At 44.1% G+C, this 19369-nt stretch overlaps 1 protein-coding gene and 1 long non-coding RNA gene across 2 annotated transcripts; one reads left to right on the top strand and one right to left on the bottom strand.

Annotated features, from left to right (window-relative positions):
- Positions 1-21: 21 nt before the first annotated feature.
- On the bottom strand, positions 22-11100 carry LOC127908861 (uncharacterized). The gene is made up of 7 exons (XR_008068785.1): positions 10618-11100; positions 10285-10322; positions 9795-10100; positions 6486-6531; positions 6344-6405; positions 5613-6207; positions 22-2835 (listed from the first exon to the last, which is right to left on the bottom strand). It is a non-coding gene; the product is annotated as an uncharacterized LOC127908861 (long non-coding RNA).
- Positions 11101-11126: 26 nt separating this feature from the next.
- On the top strand, positions 11127-16824 carry LOC118379036 (dnaJ homolog subfamily C member 30, mitochondrial-like). Its single transcript, XM_052468623.1, has one exon. It carries the CDS (start codon positions 11966-11968, stop codon positions 12395-12397), a length of 432 nt encoding a protein of 143 aa, XP_052324583.1. The 5' UTR covers positions 11127-11965; the 3' UTR covers positions 12398-16824.
- The last annotated feature ends 2545 nt before the right edge of the window (positions 16825-19369 follow it).

The raw sequence follows: 19369 nt of genomic DNA, 5'->3' as shown, positions 1-19369 counted from the left end.
ACAGCATGGAGAAGAGCTGAGTCACGTGTAGAGAACATGTTTATTATTACAGAGATAAGACACGTTGTTCAGTTAATAACTGCATTCAGATGAACGAGACTATCGACAATGTAATACGGGGCATATCTCAAAATAATTACATGTAGCCCACAGGCCTGGGATGACTAGTGGCCTCTAAATGATATAACTAACCACTGGGATGACTAGTGGCCTCTAAATGATTTAACTAACCACTGGGATGACTAGTGGCCTCTAAATGATTTAACTAACCACTGGGATGACTAGTGGCCTCTAAATGATTTAACTAACCACTGGGATGACTAGTGGCCTCCAAATTATATAACTAACCACTGGGATGACGAGTGGCCTCTAAATGATTTAACTAACCACTGGGATGACTAGTGGCCTCTAAATGATTTAACTAACCACTGGGATGACTAGTGGCCTCTAAATGATTTAACTAACCACTGGGATGACGAGTGGCCTCTAAATGATTTAACTAACCACTGGGATGACTAGTGGCCTCTAAATGATTTAACTAACCACTGGGATGACTAGTGGCCTCTAAATGATATAACTAACCACTGGGATGACTAGTGGCCTCTAAATGATTTAACTAACCACTGGGATGACGAGTGGCCTCTAAATGATTTAACTAACCACTGGGATGACTAGTGGCCTCTAAATGATTTAACTAACCACTGGGATGACTAGTGGCCTCTAAATGATATAACTAACCACTGGGATGACTAGTGGCCTCTAAATGATATAACTAACCACTGGGATGACTAGTGGCCTCTAAATGATTTAACTAACCACTGGGATGACTAGTGGCCTCTAAATGATATAACTAACCACTGGGATGACTAGTGGCCTCTAAATGATTTAACTAACCACTGGGATGACTAGTGGCCTCTAAATGATTTAACTAACCACTGGGATGACTAGTGGCCTCTAAATGATATAACTAACCACTGGGATGACTCGTGGCCTCTAAATGATTTAACTAACCACTGGGATGACTAGTGGCCTCTAAATGATTTAACTAACCACTGGGATGACTAGTGGCCTCTAAATGATTTAACTAACCACTGGGATGACTAGTGGCCTCTAAATGATATAACTAACCACTGGGATGACTAGTGGCCTCTAAATGATATAACTAACCACTGGGATGACTAGTGGCCTCTAAATGATATAACTAACCACTGGGATGACTAGTGGCCTCTAAATGATTTAACTAACCACTGGGATGACTAGTGGCCTCTAAATGATTTAACTAACCACTGGGATGACTAGTGGCCTCTAAATTATATAACTAACCACTGGGATGACTAGTGGCCTCTAAATGATATAACTAACCACTGGGATGACTAGTGGCCTCTAAATGATTTAACTAACCACTGGGATGACGAGTGGCCTCTAAATGATTTAACTAACCACTGGGATGACGAGTGGCCTCTAAATTCCATGACTATTGGCCTCTAAATTACATGACTATCCACTGGGTTGACAATTGGCCTCCAAATTACATGACATGAATATTCACTGGGATTGATATGGGCCTATGAATCAAGACATCAAATCAAATTTTATTTGTCACATGCGCCGAATACAACCGGTGTTGACCTTACCGTGAAATGGCTTCCTCTCAAGGCCTTTACCAACAGGTGTTGACCTTACCGTGAAATGGCTTCCTCTCAAGGCCTTTACCAACCGGTGTTGACCTTACCGTGAAATGGCTTCCTCTCAAGGCCTTTACCAACCGGTGTTGACCTTACCGTGAAATGGCTTCCTCTCAAGGCCTTTACCAACAGGTGTTGACCTTACCGTGAAATGGCTTCCTCTCAAGGCCTTTACCAACCTGTGTTGACCTTACCGTGAAATGGCTTCCTCTCAAGGCCTTTACCAACAGGTGTTGACCTTACCGTGAAATGGCTTCCTCTCAAGGCCTTTACCAACAGGTGTTGACCTTACCGTGAAATGGCTTCCTCTCAAGGCCTTTACCAACAGGTGTTGACCTTACCGTGAAATGGCTTCCTCTCAAGGCCTTTACCAACAGGTGTTGACCTTACCGTGAAATGGCTTCCTCACAAGGCCTTTACCAACCGGTGTTGACCTTACCGTGAAATGGCTTCCTCTCAAGGCCTTTACCAACAGGTGTTGACCTTACCGTGAAATGGCTTCCTCACAAGGCCTTTACCAACCGGTGTTGACCTTACCGTGAAATGGCTTCCTCACAAGGCCTTTACCAACAGGGGTTGACCTTACCGTGAAATGGCTTCCTCACAAGGCCTTTACCAACAGTGCAGTTAAAGACATGTTACAGAACATGTTTAATTCAAGCTTTCAAACAAAAAGTCCACATCAAACATTTAAAATAGAATATGCAGCTCGAGGGGAAATTATCTAGTCCAGAAGAATGGGTCTAAGATCAGAGAGAGGAATTTATTTTCTTTGCTGTCCATTTGTTGGGGCCAGTTTCTGTCCAGAGGTTTGGGACCATGTCCTAGAGAGGGGTCCGTTTCTGTCCAGAGGATTGGGACCATGTCCTTGAGAGGGGCCAGTTTCTGTCCAGAGGATTGGGACCATGTCCTCGAGAGGGGCCAGTTTCTGTCCAGAGGATTGGGACCATGTCCTCGAGAGGGGCCAGTTTCTGTCCAGAGGATTGGGACCATGTCCTAGAGAGGGGCCAGTTTCTGTCCAGATTCTGTCCACAGGACAGTAGTATTCCATAATGGTGAATCTCCAGGCCCGGAACACACAGGACTGACTGGGGTTCAGAAGTGAGTCCTTCTCTGCCGGGCAGTGTACGTTGTGTCAGCTCGGACCTCCCTGAGAGACAGAACACACCACAGACAGTAAGAGACCAGCCTTTCTGTTACAGAGCCTACTGGCTTCATCCAAATGGGGTTGTAAACTATATGAATGTAATAAGTTGATGATACTAATGTTAACCTGTACAGGATCACCACCCAATGAGACAGTGTAGACAGAGGGGTAAATACCTGCCCTGTCTTCTCAATGAGGCAGTGTAGACAGAGGGGTACATACCCACCCTGTCTTCTCAATGAGACAGTGTAGACAGAGGGGTACATACCCACCCTGTCTTCTCAATGAGACAGTGTAGACAGAGGGGTAAATACCCACCCTGTCTTCTCAATGAGACAGTGTAGACAGAGGGGTACATACCTGCCCTGTCTTCTCAATGAGACAGTGTAGACAGAGGGGTAAATACCTGCCCTGTCTTCTCAATGAGACAGTGTAGACAGAGGGGTACATACCTGCCCTGTCTTCTCAATGAGACAGTGTAGACAGAGGGGTACATACCTGCCCTGTCTTCTCAATGAGACAGTGTAGACAGAGGGGTACATACCTGCCCTGTCTTCTCAATGAGACAGTGTAGACAGAGGGGTAAATACCTGCCCTGTCTTCTCAATGAGACAGTGTAGACAGAGGGGTACATACCTGCCCTGTCTTCTCAATGAGACAGTGTAGACAGAGGGGTACATACCCACCCTGTCTTCTCAATGAGACAGTGTAGACAGAGGGGTAAATACCTGCCCTGTCTTCTCAATGAGACAGTGTAGACAGAGGGGTACATACCTACCCTGTTTTCTCAATGAGACAGTGTAGACAGAGGGGTACATACCTACCCTGTTTTCTCAATGAGACAGTGTAGACAGAGGGGTACATACCTACCCTGTTTTCTCAATGAGACAGTGTAGACAGAGGGGTACATACCCACCCTGTCTTCTCAATGAGACAGTGTAGACAGAGGGGTACATACCTACCCTGTTTTCTCAATGAGACAGTGTAGACAGAGGGGTACATACCCACCCTGTCTTCTCAATGAGACAGTGTAGACAGAGGGGTAAATACCTGCCCTGTCTTCTCAATGAGACAGTGTAGACAGAGGGGTACATACCTGCCCTGTCTTCTCAATGAGACAGTGTAGTCAGAGGGGTACATACCTACCCTGTCTTCTCAATGAGACAGTGTAGACAGAGGGGTACATACCTACCCTGTCTTCTCAATGAGAGAGTGTAGACAGAGGGGTACATACCTGCCCTGTCTTCTCAATGAGAGAGTGTAGACAGAGGGGTACATACCTGCCCTGTCTTCTCAATGAGACAGTGTAGACAGAGGGGTACATACCTACCCTGTCTTCTCAATGAGAGAGTGTAGACAGAGGGGTAAATACCTGCCCTGTCTTCTCAATGAGACAGTGTAGTCAGAGGGGTACATACCTACCCTGTCTTCTCAATGAGAGAGTGTAGACAGAGGGGTACATACCTGCCCTGTCTTCTCAATGAGACAGTGTAGACAGAGGGGTACATACCTACCCTGTCTTCTCAATGAGCCAGTGTAGACAGAGGGGTAAATACCTGCCCTGTCTTCTCAATGAGACAGTGTAGTCAGAGGGGTACATACCTACCCTGTCTTCTCAATGAGAGTGTAGACAGAGGGGTATATACCTGCCCTGTCTTCTCAATGAGAGTGTAGACAGAGGGATACATACCTGCCCTGTCTTCTCAATAAGAGAGTGTAGACAGAGGGGTAAATACCTGCCCTGTCTTCTCAATAAGAGAGTGTAGACAGAGGGGTAAATACCTGCCCTGTCTTCTCAATGAGAGAGTGTAGACAGAGGGGTAAATATCTGCCCTGCCTTCTCAATAAGAGTGTAGACAGAGGGGTAAATATCTGCCCTGCCTTCTCAATAAGAGTGTAGACAGAGGGGTAAATACCCACCCTGTCTTCTCAATAAGACAGTGTAGACAGAGGGGTAAATACCTGCCCTGCCTTCTCAATAAGAGTGTAGACAGAGGGGTAAATATCTGCCCTGCCTTCTCAATAAGAGTGTAGACAGAGGGGTAAATATCTGCCCTGCCTTCTCAATAAGAGTGTAGACAGAGGGGTAAATATCTGCCCTGCCTTCTCAATAAGAGTGTAGACAGAGGGGTAAATACCTGCCCTGTCTTCTCAATAAGACAGTGTAGACAGAGGGGTAAATACCTGCCCTGTCTTCTCAATAAGACAGTGTAGACAGAGGGGTAAATACCTGCCCTGTCTTCTCAATGAGACAGTGTAGACAGAGGGGTAAATACCTGCCCTGTCTTCTCAATGAGACAGTGTAGACAGAGGGGTAAATACCTGCCCTGTCTTCTCAATAAGACAGTGTAGACAGAGGGGTAAATACCTGCCCTGTCTTCTCAATAAGACAGTGTAGACAGAGGGGTAAATACCTGCCCTGTCTTCTCAATAAGACAGTGTAGACAGAGGGGTAAATACCCACCCTGTCTTCTCAATAAGAGTGTAGACAGAAGGGTAAATACCTGCCCTGTCTTCTCAATAAGACAGTGTAGACAGAGGGGTAAATACCTGCCCTGTCTTCTCAATGAGACAGTGTAGACAGAGGGGTAAATACCTGCCCTGTCTTCTCAATGAGACAGTGTAGACAGAGGGGTAAATACCTGCCCTGTCTTCTCAATAAGACAGTGTAGACAGAGGGGTAAATACCTGCCCTGTCTTCTCAATAAGACAGTGTAGACAGAGGGGTAAATACCTGCCCTGTCTTCTCAATAAGACAGTGTAGACAGAGGGGTAAATACCTGCCCTGTCTTCTCCTCCCCTCCAGGATCCAGTCTTTCCCTTCTTTGCAGACTTGCCCTTCATGTTCTTAAAGCGAGATCTTCACGAAGACAAACAGGAAATGACCACCAGCAGACACAGGAAGGGATCGAGACACCGCAGCGCTAATCAACCTGTAGTTGTTTTTACTCAACTTTAACTTCAATCTGCTCTATGTCTCGTGACAGATTGTAAAGGACGTCACACGCTGCTTTCCAAACGAGTACCACTTCCTCCTGATTCGGCTCACACCAAGGCTGGAACCCAGCAAACACTGCAAACACCTGTGACCACTTCCTCCTGATTCGGCTCACACCAAGGCTGGAACCCAGCAAACACTGCAAACACCCGTGACCACTCACCTGAAGCGGCTGACCCATAAAGCTATTCAGCAGGCGCAAGTGGAGACCCTACAGGCTGAGCAGTGAGTTTCCCAAATCCCCATCTGCTTGATCATGTGATGTCAGAGGGAGGAAAAGCTGCCGGGCAGTAACTGTAGTCAGGCAGGACGACAGCCCTCTATGTCCATCTGGGTCCTTCAACCTCATCAGGGCAGGGAAATGTGCCTGGCCTGACCTGAGGAAAAGACCTGCCCAATGTCATCTACCCAACTATGCTAGTACTTTTATTAATAGGTATTTTCTTTAACATAATGGTGGTAATTAAGCATTACAACATGTCTAAAGTTGACAATCTTATTAAATCACTTTACCTCTGTCCTGTGAATTGGACTTGACTTGGGACACTCCTGTCCACCGTCTCTGACCCCAACCACTGAAAACACAAACCATCAGCATTCAGCACTCAATACTGCATAGTCTATTGAAATAAAACCCCCCTGTTCTTTTACTCACCTTGGATAGGCTTCCTGAAAACCCAACCAACAGACACAGGAAGAACCTGAGGAGAAGAATGTCAGTTTGACATTCAAGCACCAACAACATTTACACGTGAGTAATTTAGCAGACACTCTTATCCAGAGAGACTTGCAGTTAGCGCATTCATCTCAAGGTAACTAGGTGAGACAACCACATATGAGTCATACCAAAGTCAAACTTTTCCTCATTAAAGCAGCTGTCAGCGGTCAGTTAAGTTAAAAAAAACAGACTTGTTTTATTTCTAGTGTGACCACCATAGAAGCTATCATTATGCACTTTAACTGGGGAGCGATGCTTATCATTATGCACTTTATCTGGGGAGCGATGCTTATCATTATGCACTTTAACTGGGGAGCGATGCTTATCATTATGCACTTTAACTGGGGAGCGATGCTTATCATTATGCACTTTATCTGGGGAGCGATGCTTATCATTATGCACTTTAACTGGGGAGCGATGCTTATCATTATGCACTTTAACTGGGGAGCGATGCTTATCATTATGCACTTTAACTGGGGAGCGATGCTTATCATTATGCACTTTAACTGGGGAGCGATGCTTATCATTATGCACTTTAACTGGGGAGCGATGCTTATCATTATGCACTTTATCTGGGGAGCGATGCTTATCATTATGCACTTTAACTGGGGGGCGATGCTTATCATTATGCACTTTATCTGGGGAGCGATGCTTATCATTATGCACTTTAACTGGGGAGCGATGCTTATCATTATGCACTTTAACTGGGGAGCGATGCTTATCATTATGCACTTTATCTGGGGAGCGATGCTTATCATTATGCACTTTAACTGGGGAGCGATGCTTATCATTATGCACTTTAACTGGGGAGCGATGCTTATCATTATGCACTTTAACTGGGGAGCGATGCTTATCATTATGCACTTTAACTGGGGAGCGATGCTTATCATTATGCACTTTATCTGGGGAGCGATGCTTATCATTATGCACTTTAACTGGGGAGCGATGCTTATCATTATGCACTTTAACTGGGGAGCGATGCTTATCATTATGCACTTTAACTGGGGAGCGATGCTTATCATTATGCACTTTATCTGGGGAGCGATGCTTATCATTATGCACTTTAACTGGGGAGCGATGCTTATCATTATGCACTTTAACTGGGGAGCGATGCTTACTACTAGTGTGCATTTGTATTTGCCAAAGGGTCAAATCATTACATCTCTAACAAGCTCTGTACACAAAACGTTATTCAATTTTTTTTAAACGATTTATTGGCTAGATATTTCAACTCTCTGTATCGTAAAGCGTTACATGTCTGGCTGAAAAGGCTTAGGAGTCACATCTCATTCTAGATACATTAACAATCTAATCACATCTCATTCTAGATACGTTAACAATCTAATCACATCTCATTCTAGATACGTTAACAATCTAATCACATCTCATTCTAGATACATTAACAATCTAATCACATCTCATTCTAGATACATTAACAATCTAATCACATCTCATTCTAGATACGTTAACAATCTAATCACATCTCATTCTAGATACGTTAACAATCTAATCACATCTCATTCTAGATACGTTAACAATCTAATCACATCTCATTCTAGATACGTTAACAATCTAGTCACATCTCATTCTAGATACGTTAACAATCTAATCACATCTCATTCTAGATACGTTAACAATCTAATCACATCTCATTCTAGATACATTAACAATCTAATCACATCTCATTCTAGATACATTAACAATCTAATCACATCTCATTCTAGATACATTAACAATCTAATCACATCTCATTCTAGATACGTTAACAATCTAATCACATCTCATTCTAGATACGTTAACAATCTAATCACATCTCATTCTAGATACATTAACAATCTAATCACATCTCATTCTAGATACATTAACAATCTAATCACATCTCATTCTAGATACATTAACAATCTAATCACATCTCATTCTAGATACATTAACAATCTAATCACATCTCATTCTAGATACATTAACAATCTAATCACATCTCATTCTAGATACATTAACAATCTAATCACATCTCATTCTAGATACGTTAACAATCTAATCACATCTCATTCTAGATACAACAATTCTCAACAAGATCTTAACAATCTAATCACATCTCATTCTAGATACGTTAACAATCTAATCACATCTCATTCTAGATACATTAACAATCTAATCACATCTCATTCTAGATACATTAACAATCTAATCACATCTCATTCTAGATACATTAACAATCTAATCACATCTCATTCTAGATACGTTAACAATCTAATCACATCTCATTCTAGATCTTAACAATCTAATCACATCTCATTCTAGATACACAATTAATCACATCTCATTCTAGATCAACAATCTAGTCATCTCATTCTAGATACATTAACAATCTAGTCACATCTCATTCTAGATACATTAACAATCTAATCACATCTCATTCTAGATACGTTAACAATCTAATCACATCTCATTCTAGATAAATTAACAATCTAATCACATTTCATTCTAGATACGTTAACAATCTAATCACATCTCATTCTAGATACATTAACAATCTAGTCACATCTCATTCTAGATACGTTAACAATCTAATCACATCTCATTCTAGATACATTAACAATCTAATCACATCTCATTCTAGATACATTAACAATCTAATCACATCTCATTCTAGATACTTTAACAATCTAATCACATCTCATTCTAGATACATTAACAATCTAGTCACATCTCATTCTAGATACATTAACAATCTAATCACATCTCATTCTAGATACGTTAACAATCTAGTCACATCTCATTCTAGATACATTAACAATCTAATCACATCTCATTCTAGATACATTAACAATCTAATCACATCTCATTCTAGATACGTTAACAATCTAATCACATCTCATTCTAGATACGTTAACAATCTAATCACATCTCATTCTAGATACGTTAACAATCTAATCACATCTCATTCTAGATACATTAACAATCTAATCACATCCTCTTCTTTTTCTTCTTCTCTTGCGAGACAGATGGGTAACCAAGTGAATAATCTTGTAGTGTGCGACGGTCGTTTAAATGCGATGGGTTCAGCGATGTTCAGGTTTTAAAAGTCATGTCCGCCTGGCAGACCCCACTTAGCCCCGAGTCACACGTGGATGGGACAAGTTATATACACACACTCAGTCTGAAGTAGCTTTAATGTCTTGTTCTCCTACCCATACCTATTACATTAATGAGAGCCCTCAGACGTCCCCTGGCCGGTACACCTACCCCACATCTAGCAGGATACAGGGCTGGTCCTCAGGCAGGTTCAGCAGCTCCACAGCCCTCTAGGACATCATGCCCATCTAGCAGGATACAGGGCTGGTCCTCAGGCAGGTTCAGCAGCTCCACAGCCCTCTAGGACATCATGCCCATCTAGCAGGATACAGGTCTGGTCCTCAGGCAGGTTCAGCAGCTCCACAGCCCTCTAGGACATCATGCCCATCTAGCAGGATACAGGGCAGGTCCTCCGGCAGGTTCAGCAGCTCCACAGCCCTCTAGGACATCTGGCCCTGGATCTCAATCACCCGAGAACTGGAAATCAATGAGGAAATTATTGAACTGTTGATTACTTAGTTACCTTTAATCATATTACATTATACTATGTATCAAACATATTCTATCAAGGACAGCCTCTGATCAGTATGTAAATGTTAAATGCAACGACTGATTCATATTCTGCAGCCCATAAGAGGTCATTGTCAAACTCTGGACTCACTTTTGAAAATATTTATTGGCCTCCTCTTCGTTGTAGAACTACATAATGAGTTGAAATCAAAACAGAAGAAGTTAAGTGCTATATCAATCAAATGTATAAAGTCCATTGTACATCAGTAGAGTGTTTAGCTAGCTATACATAAACCCAGCCCAAAACCCCAAATGTAGTGCACATAATGAACTAAATGAATGACCAGTCACTTGGTATGTAGGCATTTGAGAGCAGATCACTAGAGAACTTAGCAAACGTTAAGTCTTCCTACAGTTAGCGGCTAACAGGGCGCTAGCTAGCTCTCATTACTATCTTTAAAACCAGTGAACATGTCATACTAACCATTCTTAAGCGGGGCAATATGCTCTGGTTTTCGACAACTTGAGGCCATGCTTTTTTTTTTTTGTTTAATACAAGTTATCCAACAGTGATCGATTGAAACCAAAAGAAGTCGTTCTGATGTCGAGCCCCAGCTCTATCCAGACATGTCAGTATGACGTAGAATGTCTGCGCCAAAGGGGGGCAAGTGATTTAAGGAGGCAGCCACAGTTTAAAAATTAAAAATACTTTCACATACGACTTCAACAACTAAAACTTGAATTAAATGCATATATAAACCCAATTTTAAATCATACGAAAAATTCAGTTGCACAGACTATCGCAAACTCTTTACCATAATACCCGAGAGGAAGAGGTGGCATTTGATAACGTTCAAGCCTCAATTCCTCTTATATAATTTGATGTCAGAATACGTTTTTGTGACCACTTAACATTTCTATCGACTCTCGTGTGTGCTATACATTTTACCGGATACCACCCCTGTATTTCCTCCATGGTCGCTGTACCTGCTGCTACGGGAGAATGGAGGTCAGTCGGAGATTGGGGAGCGAAGCGTACAGATTAGAAACGCACCGACTCATTCCCTCCGCTGCGCCAAAGGTCAAGAAAACAGAACGATGTCAGTAGCAGCAGGTTTTATAATTGGAGCCAGAACCTGTAGAGGCAAGGTAACCGCACAGTGGATTTACAAATGTCAGCAGGTGTCAACAAGGGACATTCGGGCAAGTTCCTGGGAACCGGAAAATGAAAACCTCAAAGATAATGCCCTTGAATGAATGGAGTTAAGGGCACAGAGCTCAAATACTTTTTAGCCTAAAACATGAGAACAGACTGGGTTATGGGACATTACCTCAAGTTTGTTCAATTTATGATTTACTTTTATTAGACATTGATGCTCAACCCTCCGTCAAATGAGCAACTGTTCTGCCCAGTGTACAGCCTATGTCCCAGGGTAAACTAGTAATAACAGTACACAGGATGACGTGTTGGAATAGCAGAGGTGTTGTCATGGCCACCTTTCACCCTGAAACCTTTGGGTCACCTCAGCAGCTCCAAGAATTCAGCACGGTCATGTTCAACCTGGCAGAGCAGCAGTCAGGCCGGTTTCGACCTCACCCAGAGGTCCTGTACTCCACCAGGGCTCACAGCTGGAGGAGCAAAATCAACCAATCAGACTTCCCACCTCTTCACAGGAGCAGAACGGCCTACTACGACATCCTCAGAGTGTCCCCAAGTAAAGACCGCCTACTAGAAGCAGTCGTTCATCTACCACCCAGACAAGAACCCTGACAACGAGGAAGCCAGCCAGCGTTTCTCTGAGATCAGTGAGGCCTTTAGCGTGCTGGGGAGCATGGCCCTGAGGAGGAAGTACGACCACAGCATCTTCAGTGGGTCAGACCAGGAGGCTGGCAGACCCTCTGAACGGGAGTCCACCTACAACACCAGAGCCTCTAGCCCACAGCAGTATCAACAACAGCAGAGATCCCCACGGTTCTCCAACGTTGGAGGGAAGGCCATGTTTGACCTTGATGCCTTCTTCCAGGCTCACTATGGTGAGCAGCTGCAGAGGGAGAAGGAGCTCAGGTCCAGAAGGGCCCAGTACCAGCAGAAACAGCAGCATGATTATAAGCAGTGGAAGCTGGGGAAGATGTTGGAGATTACTGTAGGGGTGCTGCTGGCCATCAGGGGTCAGGGGTCATCTTCACTATCACCAGGTCCTGATTGTAGGGGTACTGCTGGCCATGAGGAGTCAGGGGTCATCTTCACTATCACCAGGTCCTGATTGTAGGGGTGCTGCTGGCCATCAGGTGTCAGGGGTCATCTTCACTATCACCAGGTCCTGATTGTAGGGGTACTGCTGGCCATGAGGAGTCAGGGGTCATCTTCACTATCACCAGGTCCTGATTGTAGGGGTGCTGCTGGCCATCAGGGGTCAGGGGTCATCTTCACTATCACCAGGTCCTGATTGTAGGGGTGCTGCTGGCCATCAGGGGTCAGGGGTCATCTTCACTATCACCAGGTCCTGATTGTAGGGGTGCTGCTGGCCATCAGGGGTCAGGGGTCTTCTTCACTATCACCAGGTCCTGAAATAGATCTTAACCAACCTGTCCCTACCTGCCTGTTGAGGTTTTGTTTTTGGACTGGTGGTTTCCCTCTCCACGGGTCCTTCTCACAGCAAACCACTGACATTTAAGAAGAACACCAGATACTGATGTCGTTAATGGGCCCTACTCTCCACAGTGTCATTATCAGAATTGATACCAGGCGTTTAGCCTACTTCGTTCCTACACAATTGATTATAGCCACACATACATAGTCAAGCTATTCTTAAAAACTCAATCAAACCACAATGGATTGTTTATACAGGGATGTTTTCATTTATTAGGATCCCTATTGGCTAAAGCAAATGTAGCAGCTACTGTTCCTGGCGTCCACACAAAACATGATACACATGACAAGAGTACAGAACAGTTATAGACAACATAAGATAATATGTTAAGTAAAAAATAGCATAAAAGTAAATTATGACGACTAAACTGAATTGTGGTTACTTTTAGAGTTCTCAGATGACGACCTCATAACTGGTTCTATGGGTTCAGTCAGAGTTTGATAATGGGGGTGTTTAACAATGCAGACGATTTTAAGGTCTAGACTGACTGATCTACAAAACACCTTGCATTATAAATAACTACTTGATATTATTTGTAGATCAGTCAGTCACAATATACCCATGATGCACTACATGACCAAAAGTGTGTGGACATCTACTCGTTGAACATCTCACTCCAAAGTCATGGCCATTAATATGGAGTTGGTCCCCACTTGCTGCTATAACAGCCTCCACTCTTCTGGGAAGGCTTTCCACTAGATGATGGAACATTGCTGCTATAACAGCCTCCACTCTTCTGGGAAGGCTTTCCACTAGATGTTGGAACATTGCTGCTATAACGACCTCCACTCTTCTGGGAAGGCTTCCACTAGATGTTGGAACATTGCTGCTATAACAGCCTCCACTCTTCTGGGAAGCCTTTCCACTAGATGTTGGAACATTGCTGCTATAACAGCCTCCACTCTTCTGGGAAGGCTTTCCACTAGATGTTGGAACATTGCTGCTGTAACGACCTCCACTCTTCTGGGAAGGCTTCCACTAGATGTTGGAACATTGCTGCTATAACAGCCTCCACTCTTCTGGGAAGCCTTTCCACTAGATGTAGGAACATTGCTGCTATAACAGCCTCCACTCTTCTGGGAAGGCTTTCCACTAGATGTTGGAACATTGCTGCTATAACAGCCTCCACTCTTCTGGGAAGGCTTTCCACTAGATGTTGGAACGTTGCTGCTATAACAGCCTCCACTCTCCTGGGAAGGCTTTCCACTAGATGCTGGAACATTGCTGCTATAACAGCCTCCACTCTTCTGGGAAGGCTTTCCACTAGATGTTGGAACATTGCTGCTATAACAGCCTCCACTCTTCTGGGAAGGCTTTCCACTAGATGTTGGAACGTTGCTGCTATAACAGCCTCCACTCTCCTGGGAAGGCTTTCCACTAGATGCTGGAACATTGCTGCTATAACAGCCTCCACTCTTCTGGGAAGGCTTTCCACTAGATGTTGGAACATTGCAGCTGTAACGGCCTCCACTCTTCTGGGAAGGCTTTCCACTAGATGTTGGAACATTGCTGCTATAACGGCCTCCACTCTTCTGGGAAGGCTTTCCACTAGATGTTGGAACATTGCTGCTGTAACGGCCTCCACTCTTCTGGGAAGGCTTTCCACTAGATGTTGGAACATTGCTGCTGTAACGACCTCCACTCTTCTGGGAAGGCTTTCCACTAGATGTTGGAACATTGCTGCTATAACAGCCTCCACTCTTCTGGGAAGGCTTTCCACTAGATGTTGGAACATTGCTGCTATAACAGCCTCCACTCTTCTGGGAAGGCTTTCCACTAGATGTTGGAACATTGCTGCTATAACAGCCTCCACTCTTCTGGGAAGCCTTTCCACTAGATGTAGGAACATTGCTGCTATAACAGCCTCCACTCTTCTGGGAAGGCTTTCCACTAGATGTTGGAACATTGCTGCTATAACAGCCTCCACTCTTCTGGGAAGGCTTTCCACTAGATGTTGGAACATTGCTGCTATAACAGCCTCCACTCTTCTGGGAAGGCTTTCCACTAGATGTTGGAACATTGCTGCTATAACAGCCTCCACTCTTCTGGGAAGGCTTTCCACTAGATGTTGGAACATTGCTGCTATAACAGCCTCCACTCTTCTGGGAAGGCTTTCCACTAGATGTTGGAACGTTGCTGCTATAACAGCCTCCACTCTCCTGGGAAGGCTTTCCACTAGATGCTGGAACATTGCTGCTATAACAGCCTCCACTCTTCTGGGAAGGCTTTCCACTAGATGTTGGAACATTGCAGCTGTAACGGCCTCCACTCTTCTGGGAAGGCTTTCCACTAGATGTTGGAACATTGCTGCTGTAACGGCCTCCACTCTTCTGGGAAGGCTTTCCACTAGATGTTGGAACATTGCTGCTGTAACGGCCTCCACTCTTCTGGGAAGGCTTTCCACTAGATGTTGGAACATTGCTGCTGTAACGACCTCCACTCTTCTGGGAAGGCTTTCCACTAGATGTTGGAACATTGCTGCTGTAACGGCCTCCACTCTTCTGGGAAGGCTTTCCACTAGATGTAGGAACATTGCTGCTGTAACGGCCTCCACTCTTCTGGGAAGGCTTTCCACTAGATGTAGGAACATTGCTGCTGTAACGGCCTCCACTCTTCTGGGAAGGCTTTCCACTAGATGTTGGAACATTGCTGCTGTAACGGCCTCCACTCTTCTGGGAAGGCTTTCCACTAGATGTAGGAACATTGCTGCTGTAACGGCCTCCACTCTTCTGGGAAGGCTTTCCACTAGATGTTGGAACATTGCTGCTGTAACGGCCTCCACTCTTCTGGGAAGGCTTTCCACTAGATGTAGGAACATTGCTGCTGTAACGGCCTCCACTCTTCTGGGAAGGCTTTCCACTAGATGTTGGAACATTGCTGCTGTAACGGCCTCCACTCTTCTGGGAAGGCTTTCCACTAGATGTTGGAACATTGCTGCTGTAACGGCCTCCACTCTTCTGGGAAGGCTTTCCACTAGATGTAGGAACATTGCTGCTGTAACGGCCTCCACTCTTCTGGGAAGGCTTTCCACTAGATGTTGGAACATTGCTGCTGTAACGGCCTCCACTCTTCTGGGAAGGCTTTCCACTAGATGTAGGAACATTGCTGCTGTAACGGCCTCCACTCTTCTGGGAAGGCTTTCCACTAGATGTTGGAACATTGCTGCTGTAACGGCCTCCACTCTTCTGGGAAGGCTTTCCACTAGATGTTGGAACATTGCTGCTGTAACGGCCTCCACTCTTCTGGGAAGGCTTTCCACTAGATGTTGGAACATTGCTGCTGTAACGGCCTCCACTCTTCTGGGAAGGCTTTCCACTAGATGTTGGAACATTGCTGCTATAACAGCCTCCACTCTTCTGGGAAGGCTTTCCACTAGATGTTGGAACATTGCTGCTATAACAGCCTCCACTCTTCTGGGAAGGCTTTCCACTAGATGTTGGAACACTGCTGCTGTAACGGCCTCCACTCTTCTGGGAAGGCTTTCCACTAGATGTTGGAACATTGCTGCTGTAACAGCCTCCATTCTTCTGGGAAGGCTTTCCACTAGATGCTGGAACATTGCTGCTGTAACGGCCTCCACTCTTCTGGGAAGGCTTTCCACTAGATGTTGGAACATTGCTGCTGTAACGGCCTCCACTCTTCTGGGAAGGCTTTCCACTAGATGTTGGAACATTGCTGCTATAACAGCCTCCACTCTTCTGGGAAGGCTTTCCACTAGATGTTGGAACATTGCTGCTATAACAGCCTCCACTCTTCTGGGAAGGCTTTCCACTAGATGTTGGAACACTGCTGCTGTAACGGCCTCCACTCTTCTGGGAAGGCTTTCCACTAGACGTTGGAACATTGCTGCTGTAACAGCCTCCATTCTTCTGGGAAGGCTTTCCACTAGATGCTGGAACATTGCTGCTATAACAGCCTCCACTCTTCTGGGAAGGCTTTCCACTAGATGTTGGAACATTGCTGCTATAACAACCTCCACTCTTCTGGGAAGGCTTTCCACTAGATGTTGGAACATTGCTGCTATAACGGCCTCCACTCGATGTAGTGATTTTGCCCGACCTAATGAAGTCGGGCAAATAGAAAAAGGAATGAACAGAACAAGTAAATATATACTACCTTTCAAAAGTTTGGGGTCACTTAGAAATGTCCTTGTTTTTGACAGAAAAGCAAATTTTTTTGTCCATTAAAATAACATCAAATTGATCAGAAATACAGTGTAGACATTGTTAATATTGTGAATGACTAATGTAGCTGGAAACTGCTGATCTTTCAATGGAATATGTACATAGGTGTACAGAGGCCCATGATCAGCAACCATCACTCTTGTGTTCCAATGGCACGTTGTATTAGCTAATCAAAGTTTACAGAGCAAATTGGCTCTAACCAGAATAAAAAGAGTGAGAGGCCTCAGTGCACAACTGAGCAAGAGGACAAGTACATTAGTGTCTAAGTTTGAGAAACAGACGTCTCACAGGTCTTCAACTGGCAGCTTCGTTAAATAGTACCCGCAAAACACCAGTCTCAACGTCAACAGTGAAGAGGCGACTCCGGCATGCTGGCCTTCTAGGCAGAGTTCCTCTGTCCAGTGTCCTCAGTCCTCTGTCCAGTGTCCTCAGTCCTCTGTCCAGTGTCCTCAGTCCTCTGTCCAGTGTCCTCAGTCCTCTGTCCAGTGTCCTCAGTCCCCAGTCCTCTGTCCAGTGTCCTCAGTCCTCTGTCCAGTGTCTTCAGTCCTCTGTCCAGTGTCCTCAGTCCAGTCTGAAATATATATTTTTCTTTGCGACTCTGCGTGTTAAATCTTCAGAGCTGCTACTTAATTATGCTTCCTGCTTTACTGCCTGAGACAACTATATTGTAGTCTATGGGCCCGTATCCACAAAGCATTCAATGTCATATTAATGTTGTTCATTTATGATGTTAAAAGCTAAACTGATTTTAAATCAGCAGTACTACAGTGAGATGTTTTTATGGCTAACAGGCCCTTGGCCCTAATTTACCAATATGACACTATTTAAGTAGACCTATTTGTTAAATATTCATGCATATTAACACACAATTATACAAGCATATGCCTAATACATGACACTGGTGGTCTCTTTGTAGGATATACAGCACCTTTGGAAAGTATTCAGACCCCTTGAATTTTTTCCACATTTTGTTACGTTACAGCCTTTTTCTAAAATGGATTACTTTTTCCCCTCATCAATCTACTTACAATACCCCATAATGACATCACAATACCCCATAATGACATCACAATACCCCATAATGACATCACAATACCCCATAATGACATCACAATACCCCATAATGACATCACAATACCCCATAATGACATCACAATACCCCCATAAAGCAAACACAGGTTTTTAGAAAAACCTGGTTGCAAAAAAGCCAGAAATATTACATTTACATAAGTATTAGACCCTTTACTCAATACTTTGTTGAAATATGTTTGGTAGCGATTACAGCCTTGACTTTTCTTTTTTCTCATGGTCAGAAGAGTCGTTAGGTGCCTTTTAGCAAACTCCAAGTGGGCTGTCGTGCTTTTTACTGAGCAGTGGCTTCCATCTGGCCCCTCTACCATAAAGGCCTCATTGGTGGAGTGCTTCTGGAAGGTTCTCTCATCTCCACAGAGGAACTCTGGAGCTTTGTTAGAATGACTATCAGATTCTTGGTCACCTCCCTGACCAAGGCCCTTCTCCCCCGATTGCTCAGTTTGGCCATGCAGCCACTTGGTGGTTCCAAATGTCTTCTATTTAAGAATGATAGGGGCCACTGTGTTCTTGGGGACCTTCATAAATGTTGGGGACCTACATAAATGTTTTGGTACCCTTCCCCAGATCTGTGGCTTGACACAATCCCATCTCGGAGCTCTACAGACAATTCCTTCGACCTCGTGTCTTTGTTTTTGCTCTGACATGCACTGTCAACTGTGGGACCTTATATAGACAGCGGTGTGCCTTTCCCAATCATGTCCAATCAATTGATTTTACCACAGGTTGACTCCGATCAACTTGTAGAAACATCAAGGATGATCAATGGTAACAGGATGCACCTGAGCTTAATTTTGAGTCTCATAGTAAAGGGTCTGAATACTTATGTAAATAAGGTGTTTTATATATATATATCCATACATACATTTCTAAAAACCTGCTTTTGTACAGCTGTGGCCAAAAGTTGGCAATGACACAAATATTAATTTTCACAAAATCTGCTGCCTCAGTTTGTATGATGGCAATTTGCATATACTCCAGAATGTTATAAAGATTGATCAGAAGTCCCTCTTTGCCATGCAAATGAACTGAATCCCCAAAAAAACATTTCCACTGCATTTCAGCCCTGCCACAAAAGGACCAGCTGACATCATGTCAGTGATTCTCTCGTTAACACAGGTGTGAGTGTTGACGAGAACACTGCTGGAGATCACTCTGTCATGCTGATTGAGTTTGAATAACAGACTGAAAGCTTCAAAAGGAGGGTGGTGCTTGGAATCATTGTTCTTCCTCTGTCAACCATGGTTACCTGCAAGGAAATATGTAATCATTGCTTTAAACAAAAAGGGCTTCACAGGCAAGGATATTTCTG

Source organism: Oncorhynchus keta, chromosome 18 (assembly GCF_023373465.1).
Source record: "Oncorhynchus keta strain PuntledgeMale-10-30-2019 chromosome 18, Oket_V2, whole genome shotgun sequence".
NCBI classification, from domain to species: domain Eukaryota; kingdom Metazoa; phylum Chordata; class Actinopteri; order Salmoniformes; family Salmonidae; genus Oncorhynchus; species Oncorhynchus keta.
The sequence above is the reverse complement of the archived record's forward strand: the minus strand, read 5'-3'. Positions and strand labels throughout refer to the sequence as shown.